General features: G+C 38.0%; 2 protein-coding genes across 6 annotated transcripts in view; one reads left to right on the forward strand and one right to left on the reverse strand.

Annotated features, from left to right (window-relative positions):
* LOC100748848 overlaps positions 1-6722 on the forward strand; it is a 52749-nt gene extending 46027 nt beyond the window's left edge. The window contains exons 10-14 of one of the 2 annotated variants that reach the window (XM_012385611.3): positions 297-568; positions 1268-1446; positions 1996-2124; positions 2487-2672; positions 3204-6722. In XM_012385611.3, the coding sequence (XP_012241034.2) occupies positions 297-568; positions 1268-1446; positions 1996-2124; positions 2487-2672; positions 3204-4231 (1794 nt within the window). In that variant the 3' untranslated portion in view covers positions 4232-6722. The remainder of the gene's footprint in view (positions 1-296; positions 569-1267; positions 1447-1995; positions 2125-2486; positions 2673-3203) is intronic. The other variant, XM_024367549.2, reaches the window with a different exon arrangement.
* A 6447-nt stretch (positions 6723-13169) lies between these two features.
* Positions 13170-22466, reverse strand: part of LOC100744772 (protein rhomboid) — a 166892-nt gene continuing 157595 nt past the window's right edge. For all 4 annotated transcript variants that reach the window (XM_012385599.3, XM_003489401.4, XM_033320670.1 and 1 more), the window contains 3 exons: positions 18394-18564; positions 17312-17467; positions 13170-16667 (listed from right to left, as the gene is read on the reverse strand). In XM_012385599.3, coding sequence (XP_012241022.1) covers positions 16347-16667; positions 17312-17467; positions 18394-18564 — 648 coding nt within the window. In that variant the 3' untranslated portion in view covers positions 13170-16346. The remainder of the gene's footprint in view (positions 16668-17311; positions 17468-18393; positions 18565-22466) is intronic.

Genomic DNA, 22466 nt, shown 5'->3' on the forward strand with positions numbered 1-22466 from the left:
CAAATTTAGTTGAATCACGAGTTTAGCAGCGAACTATGTAGACATTCGTAGGATTAGAGACAAAGTGAGAAATGGAGGGATTTCTATAAAAATTTGCGTAATCGAAAGTTAAGAGGAAAGAAACTTTCTAAATTTATGAAAAATCATAGGATCGTTCCTCTACGCGTGTCTCTTAAAATATTAGGCACGTTACACGCTGTCGACTTGACAATCGTTGATCGATTAACGTCTAGTTTGACAAGCAGTCGATATCAATTCGCGGATAGAGTCAAAACCATATAACCTGTTGCCATTAGGTGGAACCAGTGCAGACCACGGAGTCGATGGGCAAAGGGTCCGTCACCAGAACGTCATCCACCGTACTAATGCCGGACGACATTCTGGTGATGAACGTGACTGTGAAAACGAACGTCTCGGTAGGTCACATACATGGTGTGACCATCAACCCGATTAGATCGATCCCGCCGGATGTCGAGGCTATCCTGAACATCACTCACCGTGAGAAAGGCGAGGATTATGATTACGATTATAGCGAGCCAACGTTGCCGCCGTCGTTACCCAATGTTAGGTAAGGTAAATACTGGTTCATCAAGTTACTGAGAAATTGTGGACAGAAATTTGGGACAGACTGTTGATATTAGAAACGTATCGATTAAACGTAATAATGGAAGATTCTTTAAAATTATTGATATGTTTAATATTCGTTCTTTTCGTAGATGGAAGAGAGGATCGAGGATGATACTGGAAAATTTATTTTTATTGAAACATTTAACGAAGGTTTATACAGTGTCGTAAATATTAAACGAGAGGATACTTAAAATAGTATTAGAATATTCTACATATGTAGGGAGTATAGAATATTTCGCAATTAGATATACACTTTGTTTTTTAGTCAGATTCCTAATCTTCGCATTCCCGAGAACGAATAATAGAATTGAGAATAAATTTCGTTCTACTTGAAAACAATTTTCCGTCAAACAGGATAACCAGATGATTGGGGATTAGTAAAAGTTTCCTATAAAGGAAACCTTCATTTTCTTTTCTTCGTTTGTTTTCTTATCAACTTGTGACTGGTAAAATTATACAAGATGGGCCAGTTCTTAGCATCAATCTTCAAAATCTCATTTCAAAATTCGAGTTAAGCAAAATTTAAGATGCATTTCTGAGTAATTTTCCAAATTCCAAGAACGAAGAAAACTGCGGGACAAATTTAGGATAAGTGGTTGAAAGAAATGAGAAATGGTTGGATTTATGCGTTTCCATACAGGATAATTCCGTTTGTGGCGGCGGACGCGTTGGTGAAAGACAAGACAGTCCCGTCCCCGGTTACCGGATATCCTTCCGGTTCGGTGGTAGTGCCTCCGGAGCTACGGCCCACCGACACCTCCGGATTTTACGATATCGCCACTCAGGAAAACAGATTCAGCCCGCCAGTGGAGACCGAAGGTGGGTCATATTTTAAACTCGTCCCACGGATACATTCTGCCACCCTCGTTCGCGTTTTACGTCCACCGTAAACCACGATTCTTCTCGCGGTGACACCTTCGAGGAGTAACGCTTTTACGTTTTTCTTCCCTTATTTTTTTCGTCTCTTTTTCCTGCTCAATGAGTTTTTAACAGCTGCTTGCGGTTTCATTAATGGCACCTTAGAAGCTTCTACTTTTATTCTTGCTTTACTATTTCGTAGAAGTTTTAACTTGTTTTCCCCGTTTTGCTTCGTGGTACTGGGAACATCACAGACGTGTAATATAAATTGCATGCATATTCTTTTGAATATTGAATAATGAATATTAAGAAATAAATGCCTTAATCAGTTGTTTTCTTTGAACATTTCTTATCTTTTAGGTATTCGGTACATCCTACTGATAATTAATTGAAGGCGTTACAATTTAACAAGTTGTACCGCAAGTGAATTCCCTATAGTTCTCGTTTCTGAATGTAACATTAATAGCTTCTTCCGTGTTTCTACTTTGAACTGGATTTGTTTTCCATAAGGCGGATTCGTGCCAAGGGAGCCGCCCTATTTCGACGCCCCTTACCATTCCACCGATCTGAATCTGGAAATCGGAACAGGCGTCACCGTGGTTCCGGCGCCAATCACCAATCCTCATCGTAAAAGCGATGGTAACGAACGTCTAATTTATTTCTTCGAATTCAGCTTTTTCTTATTACAACGTATTTTCCGCTCTATTAGTTGCGTCACGCGAATCCATTGAGCTCGCATCTAATTGTACCGCTATGTACATCATATTGTCATCGAACAATCTATCCACGACAGTCGTAAATTTTTATTGCTAGCTTTTTCATTGAAGTAAAAAATTGTAATTTTTCAAGTAATTTCTTGGCTGTTTCACAAGCCGAGGAACAATTCGCGTTATAGAGAGCTAGATTATAATTTTTAAATAATTTTAAGATTCAGGCGGTCGAGAAAATTTCGAAGCTGGCGAGTTCAACGAGATTCTCCGCTTTTGTTTCATAAATCTCAGCCAGCAACTGTCTCTTCGAGAATATGGAGTACCGTCACGGGGAGATTGTGCCGAGCAGCAGTATCTGCGTGATTTGCATGTGCTACTACGGCGAGGTAGTGTGCTCCACGGAAAAATGTCCACCTCTGAAGATCGGATGTAGAAGGATCAACACCGAAGAGACGTGTTGCGGAAAAATCGTCTGTGGTACGAAAAATTTTACACGACGAAAAAGTCTTTGAAAAAACCTTTGATAGAAGAATATTTCTTTAAAAATTGTTTGAATTACCTTTGCTGTTCGCCTTGTTTCAATTTTAATTTTCTAAAAAAAAGTAGATCTCACTGTGAGATGTATTTCTCCTCAACAATTAATTGGTACATTATTGATTTAACACAGAAGAAATGGAATTATATCTTGTTTAATTCTCAATCTTTTGTCTGGGGAGTAAATAGGCGAGGTTTGATATATCGTATTAATTATGATCAAGCGAATTTTTCTCAGATAAGAGAAAAATTATATTATTTTGTTATTTCTAGACTGTTTGTCCTCTCAGTTTACCTTACCTCAAACAATTATTATAAGCATTTCTTCGTTATTTATACACCCAAATTCTATAATTCTCTAGCATCCTCCTATTTCCAAAAAAATTACGTTGGAGAGTTAAAATGTTTTGCAAATACAATTTAATCAATGACAATTCTATCACGTACCGACTCTAACATTTCGATTACTTCCAGTAGAAGCAGAAGAATCACCAACGGTTGTGTTAGACCGCGCGGACGCCACTGCACCATCGCTACATCAGCCGATAATATTTCCAGACCCATTCCGCGACGTGATAAAGACAGAACCAGCTCCTGATCTGCCTTCCCTGATCGAGGACATGATTCCTTACCTGGTAGAACATGGAATCACCACTTCAAGGCCATCGACTACCAGCACTCTAAAGCCTCTGCAAGCAAACTTTGATTTCGTGGATAAATTATCTCTCCTACGTCCACCGTACAGACCAGAAGAAGATCCAACCAGACTAATCACCAAGAATAAATATAATCTGAGTCAAGATGGACATATAAAAGAAGCAATCGCTTCAAATTACAACACCAAAGAAACTGAACAAACTTTGGATCGTGTTTCCGAAACGATTCCCAAAAAGGTTGCTTCCTCAACCATGGATCATACTACCAAGAAACAAGAAGAACATGCTATTTCTTCTTTTAATACAACGAACTCTGATCTCGTGAAATTAAATACTTCGCAAATCAACGACGCTAATATCTCGTCTGAGTCGAAGCTCGGAGATTCTTTGACAAAAGTTAATAATTCTAAATTTCACTCGACTACGATCAAACCATCTTCCGGAGCTAATACAGAGCTGGATGAACCTATATTTTCTCTGGATACTGTTCTGGATCTGTTATTCTCTTCAGATACAAGTAACAATGAGAATAATAAAGATACAAAGACGACAGAGACATCGACTACTAGCAGATCGACTGCAAACGTTAGTGACCAATCAGAGGATGACAAATTGTCTTCCAAAGTGAGCGAGAAGATGGAGGATCGTGTGACAGAGACTGGAACGCCGTCTAAGGTTCTAGAGAATGAAATTCCTATGTCGGTAGCTAGCTTGCTAAAATTGGCTGGATGTAATATCTACGGAAGGATGTATCGCGTTGGAAGGATCATTACCGAGCTCTCTGGACCTTGCCTAGAGTGCAGGTGCACGGAGATCGGGGTACAGTGCAAGCAGCTCAAGTGTTGATCGAAGTTGGCCGTGCTCGGGCCAAGCTGTTTTCCTTGCAATTAGGTTCGTTCGAGTTAATAGATTCACTGCTGCCTCGATACGTTTCCAAGGGATAGTTTGAGGAAAGGTATGGAGGATCTCAGTTCGAGCTACGGAGTATGTGGCTTGCGAAGAACTGTCGATTGCTATATTGTTGGAGTAAATTTTCGAGAGTGACGGGTAAAGAGAAGGTGAACGCGAGAAGGTAGGAAGAATTTGGAATTGTCTTCCATTATCGCAAAGTTAATGCGTTAATGTTAAATTATATCGATTAAAGTATGTCAGCGTTGAATGTTTTTAGTAAAAAACGAAAAACATGTCAGTTGCTCTTAAACTAGTTGTATTTTTGACTGGATAGTTTGACTTTTGCGAAGAAGTCTAGATGAAAATTTTATTCTTTAATTATGGAGAATTATTCTTTATTTCTCGAGTGAAAGTATTTACAGTGAGCGGTGAATGTGTTAATTCCTCGAATCGGAATTATAGCTCTCTGTTTCGTTCAATGATTAGCTTGTTGTAAGGCGATGCCACGAAGGGAATTCTGAATAATTGACAAAATTTGAGGCACATTCCGAGATTCGAAGTCTCCCTCTCTCTCTCTCTCTCATTACGTATCCTTATAATAGCAATCTGTAATCCACGTTAGAAACCTCGTAACCACGACGTTACAGAGTAATTTTAACTGCAATTCCATGATGTTGCACGCTTGGAAGTTTCCTTATATGCATGTAGATGTGTCACACAATAACAGCTATTTCACAACCCATTTAGTCACTGAATTAATTTACGCATCCAATAAAATGATTTTGATATTTAAAATTCTATATTTATCGGTCACTTATTTGGACTGTCTGAATAATTTTGATTCAGTAAAGATCATAAAAAAGAAATTTATGTATAGTTTCAACCTGAGCATTCTTAATCCAAATTCTTTGATTAAACGCTCTTTGATCAAATGTAAATTGGAACCTAATCCTAATTTAAATCAAATTACAATTACAATTGGCTCTCAATTAAACTTTACGTCTATAAATCTCTGATCCAGGAACAATTTTGATTACAATTAAACCTAGATTAGAAACAAATACTCGAACCTTAATCTACTATCTAAACTGTACTTCAACCTATTCCAACCAACTGCAATCAAATTCATTAATCACCTCGGGGGCAACATTCGTCTCCTTTTCCCTAAAATTCGCTCGCTCTTCAAATCCCATCCAAAGTCAATTTCACCAAGTAATACACTTTAATTCACCCCCTAATTTAACCAACCCTTTGCGATCACTCGAAAATCGTATCTTTCAATTATATTTTCTTCGCCCACTTGGCTGGATAGGAATTTTGTCCAAATGGAAGGAGGTAGGAAACTCTTCGACTCTCGTCCATTGGCCGGCCTATGGAACGTTACTCATCTGGCAAGGATCCACAGTTTTGCGAAGATCGATCAGGATGTAATTTTGAGGGATAGCGGTTCCGTGCTCTGCAAGGATAAGTGGATAAAGACGGAAGTTGCCGCCCCAATCCCCATTTTCTCCCCGTTAACCGGGAATTAGCCTGCTACAAGGGTGGTCCGTGTTCCGTTTTGATTTATTCGTGCGATTTCGATAGACTTTGAATGAATCGGTTAAGCGGCAGAGACACAGTTTCTGAAATGGAACAAAATCTTGGCGGCTGAAATTATCGAGACGTTGGGTTTTAAGATAATTTGCTCGTGGAATTTCATTTGTCGCTTTGGTTAAAGGAATATTCCGATTTGAAGGCGTAATTTTTGCACGACATTTGGAATAAAAATTTATTAGATAATTATAGACCAAAACGCTTGATGTTTGGTATTAAGTTTATTTTGGGTTTCCGATTTGATTGACCTTATTCTTTATCTTTGTTATTATTTTCATAATCATTTTCAATGGGTTTCACGTTATTCGCGTGTTTAAAGACGTGCCTCTGATTTATACGTGTCTAGGTGATTTTGTGCCAAGAGGGTAGTAAATTATTCCTTGGATTATAATTATTTTCACAAAGATCTTCGTCGCCTTTTCATTTCGATATATTAAGATTATGCTTAATATTGTGGCAGTGATTGCGACCAATAATAATCCCATTAATAATAGCCTTTTATGCAAATGTGAGAAGGGGATTGCAGCCTATTTGACTATAATAAGAACTTGTCGTGACTGAAAAATGCTTAGGAAGCATTATTACAGGCACATTCAATATTACGCCGGAGCCCTTTCTTCGACGCTACAATTTCCATTAAAAGTTTCATGTTAGTTCCTCCTCTATGAAAGATAACTTAAAGAATTTTGATCGAACGTTACGACAAAACTGTTTAAAACGCATCAATCTTTTCAAAAAAATCATCAAACTTCGACCCTACGATTTCAACCGAATCTGTTGATAGCCTGTTATAGTAATTGATTGCAAACGATTAAGTAAAAGAAATTAGGATAAAAAGATTAAAAAAAAAAAAGATAAAACAAAACAAGCGAATCTCGGAACGATTGCCAATAATTCTATTTATTTCAAGCTACAAAGCTCTTTGTTACAATAATTCGTGGTTTTATCAGTGGCATCGCGATCACCATAGGTGCATTTAACCTGTATGTTATTTTTTTATTCACTAGACCCCCGTATACTGAGTGGACATAATTAATTATAATCTGTCGTGATTCGTACGCTGCGGTGCTATAAAACGATCGATCTACGATCGGATTTTCATCGATTTCGTCGAAAGTTCTTCCGCGTCGTTTATCGATTTAGAAACGAGTTAACTTACTGTCACGTGCTATCATTTAGATCGTAAGCTTAGTTAGTAATTAATCGAACGTAATCAATGGAGACAAGCGACGCTGTAATCGAATTAGTAGAACGATTCCTCCGTGAACCTTTCTTTCTTCGCTTTTTCCTTTCTTCCTCTTCGATCCTTTCGTTTCTTCCCTTCTTTTCAACTTTCTTTCGTCGTTTTAAGAATTGGAAGGACACCGTGCCGGAAACGGATCACGGGAAAGCGTAATCGTTTCTGTATCGCGTTAGCAAGGCCGTAAATTCGCGCCGAATGCCGCACAGAGGCTTGTACTTATATATGTATATATATATACACAAACATATATATATATATATATATATGTTTTATTGTACGATTGTCGTAATAAACATTTACGGAACTCAGCATCGTAATTTTTTCGCTAATCCTTTAAGCAGTTTTAAGGGAAAAAGTGGCATTACATTTGATGTTTTCGCAGTTAGAAATGTTCCAACTATTTGTCGATCATTCGACGCGTTCGAAAGTATTTTTTTACAGTTTCGAAGAACTAAATCGAACTGTTTCGCGTAATGTTCTTGTAATTTAGATTACGATACGTAATTTACATATTAATTAGTCACTATATAGTTCATACGTGGTTCATTAACGTGTCCGCTATTTATTATTTTAACGTTATTTATTATTTAATTGATTTTGATAGTCGTAGGTTTGATTTGGTAGAAGAAGCAAATCGATATGTCCTAGAGTGTCTGTTGGAATCATCAAAATTTTGCTGCTTTCTTCGTCAATTCGACGGAGAAGTATAATAGCAAGAATTTACGTAAAAATTCTCTTACCTTCCGGTCGAATCACGTTCGATCTTCTCCTAATCGTTCGACCATCGTCACGAAACATCGATCGTTCCAGCTATCAATCATTTATAACAGGAAATTATCCGCAAAATTGGACTAAATCGGGCCGTAGCGTGTGTTTGTTGAAGGTAAAAGGCAACAGGATTACGGGAACCGTGGAACGATTTCGACTTTATTGCAGGCAATCGATTGTTTCGATACACAGTGGAGAGGTGACAACCCTCCGTTAAATATGCCCGTGATCAAATCACAGCGTATATAATCGTATTTATATTTATATCCAATTAGTCGGTTGTATTTACAGATATATTCGTATTATCATTACTATTATTATTATTATAATTATTAATCGTGTCGACGTAGGTTTCGTAACACTAACATAATCACAGCCAGTTCGCCTCGTGTGTGTCTGTATACCTGTCTGTATATCTGTAAGTGTATAATAATATCGATAAACAAATACATAGGTACAGTGATCGACTAAATTGCCGGAGAGAACACATCTTCTTCCATTCGGATTGCCCACAAATAATCGTCATTGAAAATTACGGTGAAAAGCGGTTGACTTTACAAATATCCTTAAGATCTTTCCGCTTCTTGATTCGACGTTCTTTCATCTCCTTAAAAGATTATTTTCCCGAATAATATTATTTGAATAATGAAAGAACAAAAATATCTTGGACGTAAATCTTATTGTCTAATGGAGCAGCCACTTCTTCTCTTATCTTTAGTAATACGTGGGAATAAAATCAATGGATAGGGATAAATTGTTAGTCGATGAAAATATTTGAAAAATTTGTTTCACGAATTTTGTATTATCGATTGCACGTTTCATCGAGGCGTAAATACGAAAAGACGAATTTTAGAAAATTTGTGGGTAATCTGAACACGATTCGGCGCGCTACTTTACTATCGAGTAAGTACTACGTACAGTTATAAATGTATTGTTTTCCGGTTTTGGCAGCATCGTTAATGCATCGTCGCGGCTTAACCAAAGGAAACGCGATTAAACTATAAATCAGGCTCTCGAATGAGAATATTCCTTTCATTTGCTCGAAAAGCTTGAATTCCTTTTTATCGTTCGTATCCAGCCGGTTTTCAAGATCTTCGATTTACTTTTCCGCCGTTTAAAATTCTCAACGAGCTTCTAACAAAATTAATTAGACGTTTTATCGGAGATTTTCCACTTAAATTCACCAACTTTTAGTTTCTTTTCGTTAGAGACGCGGAAATTCTTTTCTCGTCTCGGCTCTTTTTGCTTCGAATCGGTTGAAAATCGGAATTCTTGAAAATCTACGATACGTTTTCTGGATTTGATGAAAAGAATCCAAGGAAGAGCATTTTAACAGCGCTTCTTATCCCCTAACAGCCTTCAAAGATCTGATCCTTTCATCCCTTTTCTCTGTCCGTGTTCTATTGCACAAGAATCGGTCGACGGGCAATTTGTTGCCTGAAAGTTCAACTACGAGTCGTTTTCTTAGTCCGTCGATTATTTTTAGTAAAATAGTCTGTGATAATAATTACTTTCCCTTCCCATTTTTCTTCTATCACACGCATACTTCGATTAATTAGCCAATTCCTCGAACGAATTTTCCATTACTGATCACAGTAATTATCCTCTTCCATTGCACAATTCCTTTGCCAAAAATTCCATTGTCAAACGTAACAATTATATTCTTACAGATAACACTAATTAAATTCCTTCGACCCTCTATAACACTGTAAAATTGAGACTCAAAAATTGTTTATTCGTATATCCACACTCTCTAAATCTTACTCTATTTCCTTAAGCCATCAAACGATCATCTTAGAAAACGACTGTTAAACAATTTATTAGTAATAATTCTTAGCCTTCGATTATTACGTTAAAACAAAAATTCAACGATTAACTAGAATCTTTTTTATCATATACGAAAACTAAAAAAAAAAAAAAAACAAAACAAGCGATGGTTATAGAGGGTTAATTAACCGATAAAAGTGCAATCACTCTCATTTAACCCCTTACGTTTAACGATCCCTTACGATCTTAATAATTCGAATTATAATAACTTAATAAATCGTGCTTTTTTCCACCAAAAATTGTCTCAGATTAACATAATCGTCCATACCAGCGCAACATCTTAACAACACCTATCGATAAAAAATAAGTTCACAATTTTCACAATCTGCAGGTTTGAAACCAAAATGAAAATCTCAACTATCCATTGTTTCGAACATTACGAAACCTTCTCTTGTTGAATCAAATCTGTAATTTTCGCATAGTTTATGTCTTGACGTCGCAAGACAAGAGGTCAAATTGCCGTGGAATTTTCATAGAAGCGAGAATCGCGGAAAAACACTTTCCGCGTAGAGTTAAAGATTACGGCGTCGTAAATGTAAAAGCGCACGGGACAACGGAGATTTTTAATTTCTCTGCTCTGGACGTGGAAAAAGAAAGGATGCGCGATAAGAGCGCGGGGCAAGGAGAAGCAACTAAGAGCCGCGTTCGAAATTCTGCCCACGTTCGCATTCGCGTACGCGTGAACACCCCACGCGTCGTTTCCGCGTTTCTCGGAATTTTCTGCACGCGTTTACCTCCATTAAATTCTCCTATTCCGTCGTCTCTTCTATTCTCTCATCGCATACTCGCGAATGATATACTCTCACCGATCGATTCAGTGGGATAGGATTACTCGAATGATTTCTGGCTGCAAGTTGCCGGGGATAGGCTGAGTAGCAACCCCTTTGCGCTCTCTCCACCTTTGCGACAACGTCTCTCATTTGGATGTGTGACATGACTCAAGTTGCCGATCGCGATACGAAGATTCGTTTTCGAAACGTTAATTTTGATTACGAATTCTCGAAGTTGTAGGGTTTGACGACTTCTAGATGGGAATTTTCAAAAGATAGTTTGTTCTGGTTATCAGCAAATTAAACTTGAGTGTTAACGTTGGCGCGATATTTCATTTGGAATATTTTTTTTTGGGGGAGGGGGGGGTAAAGTTGCATTATAAAATTTGTATTCTCTTAATATCGCGATTACGAAAAAAAAAAAAAAATTGCAGCAATTTAGCTGAAATTCGCCAATTGTATAAAGTTTATGGAAATGGAAACGTCCTTAAGAATACCATAAGCTGAATACTCCTTGGTCCTTTGGTGGATATTTAGGTAAACTCGTAGTTTTATGAACACGACCGAAGAAGCAGAATTCCAGGGTTCTTAATTTAAATATTAATTTAAATTAATCATTGAAGAGATTTGCTTCATCTTTTAATATATTGCACCACGGAGGAGTGAATAAATATATCCGTGTGGCGAAGATCACCGGTATGGGCAGTGTATCAATAAAATTGTCCATTACGAAAAGAAATTGCAGCGATTCAGCTGAAATTCGCCGATTGTATAAAGTTTATGGAAATGAAAACGTCCTTAAGAATACCATAAGCTGAATACTCCTTGGTCCTTTGGTGGATATTTAGGTAAACTCGTAGTTTTATGAACACGACCGAAGAAGCAGAATTCCAGGGTTCTTAATTTAAATCTTAATTTAAATTAATCATTGAAGAGATTTGCTTCATCTTTTAATATATTGGACCACGGAGGAGTGAATAAATATATCCGTGTGGCGAAGATCACCGGTATGGGCAGTGTATCAATAAAATTGTTTCTTTTAAACAATGCAACGAGCAGGATGGCTTAAAGTTTTGGATAGAGAAGAAAAATCAGTCAATTTCTATCGAGTATTATAGATGAAGAATCGCAGAGGACGAGGAAGAAGAAGACACGAGTGATTTATTATTGAGGGAAAATTGTGGTCAGTTGGGAAACTGTATTGCGGTGGTCCTTGTACACTCGCCATCAGAGAAATTCGTGGCAACAGGGCAATTCTCTGAAATTCGTCGTCTAAGCATCCTGTTCATGCAAATGCGTCCTGTGAATCGTCAGAGGAGCGCGCGGTGTGTCACCTCCGTCGTACCGTCCTCGTGTCTAAGGCACGAGCCTCCTGGGAAACCTTACTAATGAGTCCATTAGTAGCTCCAGAACGAAATGCCAACTCCTCCTGTCTTTTCATTCATCTCTTTCTCTCTTCTTTATAGTATCGTATTATATAAAAATCAATATTAACTCTACGATAGACTTACTATCTCTATTATTTATAGTAAACCATAGAAATATTAAAGATCGAGAAATCTTCCATTATGGAGGAAATGTCTTGCGTATGTCTGTGTTATAGGGGGACGGAACACTGGCAGTGTTTGCAAATTTGGAAGTTTAGAAAGTTAATTTTGATCCCGTTTTGGGAAACTTGGGCCATGTCTTTGAGCATATTTTAGAAGAACTTTCTCGGATTTAAGCTCGTGAATATCATGTGGCAAATACAAAGTGGCAATTTATTTATGGATTTACGTAGAAGACTATATGCTAATTGTTGAATCGAGAATACATTTGCTTTCTGAGACAGACGAGCAACATTTTAACGTAGCGATTGTCAAATGAAAGAATCGGAGCGCAAAGGGGGTAAATCGAATGCGCACGAGAAGTACTTGAAAAAGCGCGAGAAGTAAATCTGATCTAGCAACTACGACAGATGAAAATACATAATGGAAATCGAAGATGAAAATATATGAAAACAAAGTCTAAGGAAAGTTCAAGAAATCGGAAGAATATTGGGAGAATACTTTGGACGATTAAAATTGCGTTTCAATTAAAATTCACACGTATAAATCTACGATATAATACTCAGAAACTCAAAAGCAAAGAAAACCATAGATAGATAAGAGGAAATAAATTTTTGAATATAAAACGATTTGAACGCGAAAAATTATAGTAGATCGAGACATATAACTTTCGAATGGTAGTCGTGCGATTTTTCAGAAGAAAATCAGGTCGTTCCGCGACGCGTCATCTTTGACGACAACGACGTCCTCGACTCGACGACCATCCACCTTAACGGGAAAACGCATCGTTGGGACGACGAATCGAGGGATCGTGAAATGCATTTCTCGAGTCGTGCAATTTTCTCTCCCGGTTTCATCCACGGTATCGGTTGGGAAAAAAGAGTGATAAGAGAAATTCGTCGTTCGCAGCCGCTTTTTAAATAACGAATACCCAACTTATCGTTACTTTAATCGGTATTTTATAGCGAAGAATTATCTTAGAACATCCTTATCAACTATTTATCCCTATTTATTCCTGGATACGCACAAAAATCAACGAACGTCAATTTTCAAATCGCCAAGATAATAAAATTGTCGAATTAAAGATATTTCTAATTAACAAAGGAATTTCGAATAGTAGGTGTTCAAGTATGGAGGACAATTATTACAATCGTGAAAGTGTTGCTTTTTTATAGCAAATTTGCGAGAGTAAAATGCATAATTTATGGAGGAAAATTGTCTTTACAGGAAACTCTGTTTTCATCTTAAAGCTTTAGGATTTAAAGATTCTTCGATAATGAAAAAAAGAGAAAATAGGGAAAAAGCTTGGAAATTACAGCATGCAATTTGTACAACAGGTATTTCTTGATTGAAAAATTATCCGATGTGTCCGTAAATGAAGTGAACTTGAAAAACGACTTTTTTTGGAAAAGTACACGCAGCATAATGTCTCTCTTGTTCATCGATTTTCGCGCTACCAGAAACAACGGTCTACCAATACGTTACCAATCAACGGATTTCAGGCTTACTACTAGTCAATTGTACAGTCGTCGCCTCGGCAACTATCTGCCGATCGACATCATTCGTTACAGTTCTCGTGCCATTGTTCTGAACGCTTCGATTCAACAAAATCATCTTATCCACCTATTAAACGCTCTTCTTTCTCTCTCACCTCCGAACTTTCACAAATCAGTCTTTCACTCACCGTTTCGTCGAACGAGAACACAAAACAAGATTCATACCTTTGATTCTCCACTCGATTGTACAGTTTCTCTTTACATCAAGTACAGTCTAAAGTTCTACAGCGATCTCTAAGAAGTCCAACTTCTTTAATCTTTTTGACTTTTGCTTCTATCGTTTCTTTTGCCTAAGAAAGACGAACGTTTCACGTTTTCTTCGTCCGCTAAATGTACAGCAAAAGTGCGAAAAGCTATGCTTTTAACTTTTCCTTTATTCTACCAGGGGCTAAGGTCGAACGTTCGTATCAGTTTATCTTTGAATAGTCTGCTTTCTTCGACCTTTGCTTTTAATCTTTTTTTCATCCATCGAGAACTAAAAAGAAAATTGAAATTATATACGAAATTTATTTTCCAATAGTCTATTTTCTTCAGCTTTCGTCCAATCTTTTCTGCATAGCCACTGAGTAACCAGCAAAGAGTATTTTATTATTATCGATCACACTCATTATCGAACACTGTCTAACTTCCGATTTCAATCTGTTCTTCATCCACCTAGGAACTGAAGTAAATTGAAACTATATCACCAAGTTTTAACTCTCGACGATCTATTCCCTTCAATTTCTCCTTTCAATTTATTCCTCCTTCGTTGAAAGTTAAGGTCTAAAGTTGAACAACCAAATCCATCTTTTCACATGGCACGCATTATCGAAGAACCAAATCAGTAGTTTCCTTGATCTCTACTTTCAACATTCTGCTATTTATCAAACACATGGTCAAACTTACTGATCCCATCATTATACGGTGCAACTCTTTCAATTTCTTCTTTCTATCTTTTCTCCGTTCGTCGAGGGTGCAATTAAAAGTTCTACGTTCACCGTTAAACAATCCCAGTCCCATCAATTCCTTCTCCCCGTTTCTTTTCAATCCTCGTACAATCGAGAGTTCTACATCCATCTCCAAATAGAATTCTACGCCTCTTCCAGAAACCAGCTCCTCCGCTTTCATCCAAACAAACATCAAAAAGCGTCAAGTCGAAGTTTCCTATTCATCTTGGCGTCTTAACATTGATGAGTGCAATAAAGAATCGCGATATAAGCGATTTATACGACGCGTCCATTCTTCGTCGAAACGACGTCGATTCGTCAGCCGTTGGAACAAACGTTGGCCACGAGCAACGACCTCTCGTAATCCCACGATTAGAGACAGCTTGGCCAACGTAAATTTCCAGAATATCTTTCTGCTCCTTCCCGCTAGCCGAATACATCAGGCAGAAATTGAAGAACGGCTAGACCTTGCAGAGAAGTATACTAAACGCAGACAGGATGCTATAGTTCTTTCGAAAAGGAGACCCTTGATCATTCCTGTCGATACAGTCGAAGAAACTTGAATCGAGCCAGCTGGAATTTCAGGCAATTTTCTTCCTTCTTTCTCTCCCTAAGATTGGTTTAGATTGCTCTCGCTTTTTATATTTATTTATTTGTTTATTTATTTTTTTTTTTTGGTTGATCGATTGATCTTGCTTTTTCTTTATTTTTATTTTTTATCTATTTTAGGCGATTCATTCGGTGAGTGGTTCTCTTCTGGCAGTTTCGGTAAAGGTAAATATTATTTCGATAGAAATCGCTGGACCGTTTACTCGGTTTTAATTCCTCAGCGATTTTCGTTGCCTTAAATATTTAAATATTTGTTGCGGAAAGTCTTTCTCCTTTTGTAATTAAACGCACGCTTTTCTCGGCTTGATAAACTCTAAGTCTAGCCAAGTTCTTAATAAGATTAACGTACATGTATCTTTGTCCCTCTTCTGCTTTCTTCTTCCTTCGATAGATACATTTCCTTCCATCTTCAATTTTCTTCTTCTCAATTTTATATCCGACAATCGCTGCAAATAAGAAGCCTTCTACTCCTTCAACTTAATTATTCACTCAACTGAACAGTTCGAAGCATCTCTTCTTCCATGCGTATCGCAACAACGACTTGCAAATAGTCTTCAATCGTAATACCTCCCACGAGCTTCTTACTCTTCTCTCCATTTAATTGTTTACCCATTTGCACGGTTTACAAAATTTGTTATTCCACGCGTATCGCAACAACAGTCTGCGAGCAGCTGCTCCAATCGATTTACGTCCACGTTGTACATCCACCACTTGCCCTTTAACAGAGCACGATGCTTTTCTGTTCCGTTTCATTGATATCCAACGTCTTATTTTTCCTTCCATCTAATTGTTCACCCATTTGCGCAGTTCGAACAACAATTTTTCTTCCACGCGTATCGCAATAACAATCTACAAATTCTCACCTCATCGTAATACATTCGCCGACATATTTTTTCAACGATGCTTCTCAGTTCCATTTACAATTCCGTATTACTTTTGCTTGCAAATTCAAGAAATTTTTAGTTTCCAAAGTTCTTCGTCTTTAACGTTATCTTCCAATTCTGTTCCTTTTTCTTCCTTCTTTTTTTTCTTTTTTCTTTTCTCATAATTTCACGCGATCCCAACTTCGACGACGATCATTTCTTTCCCTGGGTCCGAGCAACGTCGTAAAAATTTTCCCATTGCCAGCGAGTTGCGCGATTTCCTACTCGAAAACGCTCTCGGCGGCCTCTCTGATCTTGACGATGAGGAAGGACCGTCTGCAGAGCTTGACGAGCAGCTCGATCCTCTGTCAGGAGGGCTTCCTCAGCTGTGGCAACGCGATCACGTAGATGTTGCCTAAAATGGCGCCAACCACGAGCAGCATCACGCTGATCGCGCTTAGAAGTCGCACGAACCTCACGAATCTTCGTCCTCTAGCGTCTTTCTTGCTTTGATTCGGGAACACTGCCAGGCCTAGGAGTGGCCCTGCCAGGGCGCCAGCCACGTGAGCTGCCCAACCGACTCTACCGCAACCGAGCAGTGCTGGAATTGGAAGTGACGCGACGTCTGCGCTTGCTAAGAGTAACACGGCACCTAGACGCCAGCCGGCGTAGCGGAGTTCTCCGTGACACTGGAAATTAAAGACAGAGAAGAGTCATGAGTCAATGTTCGACGAGTGGTTGGTAGATAAAAGTTGTTCGTGTTTGATCGCGTTAAGGGAAATTGGATCGAATCAGTATTAATTCGAGAAGATGTCGCAAGGTTTCGTTTTTAAGGAAATCTTGATGGCATTAAAACTAAAAACGCAGCAGCAGTAGACGCGGCGTAACGAAGTTGCAGAAAGTTGGATCATGGTGTATTTACAACAAGATTACGAACTTCTGGGCAACTAAGGTGATTGTAAACGACATGGAACATCTTCTTTTAATTATTTGGCAAGTATGTCGGTGACGTTACAAATAATAAAAGACGAACGAAACTAGACGGTTGTGTTAGAGTTCGTTGTAGAAGATTGTAGTAGAATGTGGCAAGTTCGAGCAAATTAAAATTGTACGAAGCAAGTTGAACAATCGTTACCTAGTCGTCTACAAGCAGAGTTTTCTTCTATGTGTGTAAGTGTAGATTTAAAACTTTCGATTTGAAACGTTACTTCAATAAGGTACAATAAGGATGCAAAGAAAGATAAAAAGGAATCGACAACTTCTGCATAGATAAATTTTATTTTATACGTATACGTATGTCAATAATAGCAGAATAATATAATTTGTAACTAACCAGGTAGAGATGCGCCAGATGACTGGTAAGTAAAGCATAGACACCCGCAGAAGCGCCGACCAAGAAGAGGCTCGGTTGGAGAAGAGATGCTCCAAGGGCTCCGCAAACACCACCTCCTAAGTAGATCGTTGCCACCCCTATTCGACCCTGTTCCACCTACGACCACCGATATCGTCTTTCGTTCGTTCGACATATTTTCTATGCCCTTAGAAAACATTCTTTCTAATACGAAATTCTCTCTTCGTTCGTCGAATATTAATCGATTAACTAAAAAATGTAGACAATGACAAAATGCGAGAGAAAAAGAATTAAAAAGGATGATAAATCTCGTTCAATTAGCCAGTGTAAAATTTTCCATCCATTTAATATTAGAACTATCAGAGTGTTTCGAATAACTCATTCATCACTTCCCATAGAAATTTTATATATATTTGACCGATCAATAAATAAGCAATCCGTTATTTTCCGTAAAAATTTTACAAATTTACCAACGCCGAAATGACCAATCTGTAATGATTCGACTCGTACAAATTTTCTAGATTTACGACGGCAAATATCGCGAATTTTCCGTGACTTTTTTGCGAAATCTACGGATAAACGATAGCTCGTTAGGAGAAAATATTTCGCGAAAAATAACGGAAGACCGAGGAAGATATCGTAGGTTATAAATAAAGATCGCGTATGTTTTACATTTTAAACAGAACCAGTATAATTCTTAATCGAAACAACGTTCGTCTATCTACATCGAAGAACCATTAATTCAAACGTTGTTTAAATGCCAATATCGCGAATGACTAAACAAAAATACCGATAGCCTGTGTACACTCGTCCATACATTACGCTTTAATTTCTCTGACGTAAGTTTTATCCCTCGATAGTTCTAACGTTAAATTCCACCTGCCGTTCTTTCCATGCCTTTGTGTTCTTTCGATAATGACTTTTTACTCGATACGCAGCCCCTTTGAACGCGATCGATCGGTTCACCCAAAGATACACTTTGCCGAGCATTGCGAATGAGAAAAGAGAAAGAGAGTAGCCAACGAACGAGGCTGGCTGGTCGACAATTAGTTTGATTAACTCACCTCGAGCGGAGTGGCGAGCACCAGTTGGATGACTACGTTCAACGCAAGGTGAAGCGCGTTCGAGTGCAGCAGCATGTACGAGACGAACCTCCAGCCCTGCACCCTCTGACGTGGATCGTAGACCAACCACCTGCGCAACGTCGCCTCGTCTCCCAGGCAGTGAACGGCTATCTGTCGTCATCCAGAATGCATTTTAATCGTCGATGTCATGCTATTTAGCGTACAGGATGCGTGATAACGTGTAGCGTTACGTGTTTGCAAGGCTAAGTTCTAGTATACAGCGTTTGAAAGTTGAGACTGATATTTGAATTTTCTAGTGAGATGTGTTTTAAGGCTGGACTTTGACAAAGGATACAGCGATTTTATAAAAATCATATTTGAATAGTATCGTATGGTATCGACACTGTGTAGAATTTGTACGATCCGTACGATACGATGGAAAGCGTTTTAAGGATGAGTTTCGTTTGTCGTAAGAAATATAGAAAGTTTGAGATTGAATTTCAATTGTTTTGTATCGTTGTGGTTGTAATTTGTTGGACTCGGTGAAACGTTGGTTCTAAGGATTTGGCAAGGAATATCAGTTGGACGTTGCACGATGTTATAAGAAACGAAGGTTTTCAGAAAATCTTAATTCCAATTAAACTCACGGCGCTACGCTACGCCAGCCATTTTCACGACAATGAACGAATTATACGGCTGGTTTCGCGATAACACAGCGTCTTTTCTCGCAGCTAAGCGCACCGTGCACGACGTCAATTATCATTCATAATAACGCTAGGAATATTCGGATCGCTCATTATTTAAAGGCTGACAACGACGCGACGGCAGTTTATTCGGCATTAAACAAGCAGTTTTGATTAATTACCATTTTGCCTGGTCGAATTTCCATACGCCAATGGAATTAATTATTCGTTAGGTTGTTCATCGATAATGCGCGTTCGAGTTTTTGCTCCTTTGGTTCAGTCGATGAACCGAATAGAGTTTGCCACGTGGAAATTTCAATATTCTTGCTTTTTCTAATAATATCAACAATCGTAGGTAATTACGACAGTAAAACTATATCGAAAATATCTTTGCTAAGCTAAGGATGAATCTTATTTTGATCACGGATATTTTTCAACGTAGTTTGAACATCATCCAATAAAGATTAAAAACGATTCTCAAATTTTCAAATTCCTGCACCTCCGAATATCTTCGAGTCTCCAAATATTGAGATATTCAAATTTCCAAATCCTGTAATTTGCAATTTTCTAATTTCCAACTCTTCGAATCTTTCGTCTTACGTTATTTACATTAAACAACGTGCCGCGACTGAAAGGCACACAGTGGTCGTAAAAGCTGGGACGTAAAGATAAAAGGGAAAAGGGGGGCACGAAAGCGGCGTGTATCCGCATCGCCGGATGATTTACGCGGGGGAAACCTTGTGTCGCGATCCGGGGCGTGAACGCGTCAGGTCAAACGTAAGAAGAAACGTTCCTCCGCGGAAAAGAGCGAAAAGATCGTAGCGAACAGGGGCGAGAGGAGTGGAGAAAGAGATACGAGATTTTGTACGATTTGTGGTCCAACGAGCTGCCGGCGTGTCGTAAGTCTGAGCTAAACTGTCGAGTAAATATGCGCTATGAAAATTGCCACGGAAACTTTGATACATGGGCATGTGCGCTTGAATTTCCAGTTTCGCGGATGGACGATAAGAAAAGCTAGAAGTTTCTGAATAATGAGAAGGAGGAGCACGTTTTACGATAAGTTTCCAGGGCGGACAGTCTCGTTCGGAGCCTGAGAGACGTATTACGCGTGTTTGAACGTGATTAAGTGGACGTTTGTTGTCATTTCTTCGATTGAAATGGAATCTTATGATTGAAGGGTTCGTAATAACATCGAATTACGCGGGAATTCCTAATAAAAGATTTATAGACTGGAATATGAATGACGAACTTTAAAAGAATATCGGTACACAGTGTCTGTCAGGAATTTCGCGGATATAAATGGACGAGCACGAACGCCAATAAACAGCTTTTCCAATTATTTCGGCGATCGTAGAACAGCTGGGACTAGTCTGTTCGAACGAAATTATTCATAAAACGAATTTCCTCGCCATTTATCGGGATGGTCAACGAATAAATTTCCACGGAACACGAAGCACGTCAAAACATCCACGAGAACATCAATCCTTTTTTTTCTATTTTTTTTCCTCTCTTTTTTTTTCCTGCCGAAACTGGATGGTTGTCGGAGGCATATAGTTGTCAGGCTAGAAACACCCTGTCGTCATCGGACGATTTCTCTCGATTCGACCGGGTTCTGATTATACAGCGAGTTTCGCGAGGTTTTCAGGACCATCGGATCGCTCGAAGTAATAAATCTGAAAATTCCTGGGTACAGCAAGCATCGAGATGGATTTGATTAAAAATTATCGGATATTACAGCCGAACAATTACGAATAAAGAAGATTCTGTTTCATGGAACCCATGGTTCTTGATAAAAGGGAAATAACGAAAGGCAAATGCGTTCTAGAAGATCTATGCGTTTTAATAGTTGCAATTTAAGGTAAAGTTGGTACTGACGAATGGAAATAGTGATATGAGAGAATGTAACGATTAAGGAAAAAAGTATATCAAAACGTATTTCTGATATTTAGAGTTTGCTAAAATTCCACAGATTTTAGAGAGAAAAAAAAACAAAACAAATATACAATAGTCAGAAATAGCAAAATTGATACTTGAAAACGATAACGATAGAAAATGAAAATTGCTCTAATATTTTAAAAGTCATGTTATCGACGTTTGAAGCTCGCTAAAATTATAAATCAATTATATGATATGAATTTGACATTTTATTACTAACAATATCATGAATTTTATCTATGAAAAACGATAAATATAAAATAAATAGAAATAATTAGAAACAGATAAAAATAAGAAAAATAGTTCACCGTATATTCTCGATATTTCAAGTGACCTAAATATTAAAACAATGAATAGATCGATATTGTCTCACGTTGTTACCCTATATCATAGATACAAAATGATCTCCCAGGAGATCCGTGAATCGAGTTTAACGCACAATCGATCGAAACTATTGTACTACTGTAACGACAGACAATCCAATAGGAATCTCGTACTTTCAATCTTTCATTTCTGTTTGAAATTTCTATCGTGAAATTTTATATCCGACGAGAGACTCGATCTGAAGAAAAAAATGCGCCTGTAGGATGTATGGTCAGTGTTGCCGAGATATAACATCGCTCGAGAGAACGATAAAGTTCATGGATTGGTCGTGTACCAGTTTCGTTTTGGTTTCTTCCATTAAATAAATCATAAACTGTCGGCCGCCTACGGAAACAAATGTATACGAGTATTTTTCGCTTCTCTGCTTAACTATAAAACTTTACGCTTCAATTTATTTGAAAAAAGAAGAGAAAAAAGAAAGAAAAAGTACATTTATTAGCGAGCGATATTCGATAAAACGTGAATACGAATACAAATAACGCATCCAATATTTTTACTGTAACAAATAAAGTAGAAAACTACGAGGTTCTATAATCGTGACAAAAACTTTCAAACGTTCTCCAATCTTTTTAATACTATTTATCGTTATCAATTGAAATTATTGAGATACGTATAACGTTATGTGCTAGACTAGATTAGCTGCGTAGTAGTGTATACATGTATGTGAATATCAGTGTGTGAAAGTATGCGTGTGCGCGGCGTCTGGAAAACAAAGGAACGTAAACTGTTGAGTTAACAGTCTGGTATGGAAGAAAATGCCGAGACGCGTGCAAATGTGTATCGATGAATATCTTTGAAATCGTTTATCAAATAAATATATAACTATTCTGATATAAATTCTAAGTATAAATTTAGTGTTTCTATACCATTATTTCGGCCATTAAGATCCAAAATTCTCAACAGAAACATGCGATAGTTCAAACATTCGAAAGTCCTTTCCACGCACTAATCCTTCGGTTTTCTATCTGCATCGGAAATTCATCAATTTGTCGTCGTTTCTACAACAGACACGAGCAGTTACGATTGAAAAATTGGTATCCAGCGATTAACGGCGATTGTGCTGGCGTTAGG

The sequence above is a fragment of the Bombus impatiens genome, unplaced genomic scaffold, assembly GCF_000188095.3.
Source record: "Bombus impatiens unplaced genomic scaffold, BIMP_2.2 scf_0321, whole genome shotgun sequence".
NCBI classification, from domain to species: domain Eukaryota; kingdom Metazoa; phylum Arthropoda; class Insecta; order Hymenoptera; family Apidae; genus Bombus; species Bombus impatiens.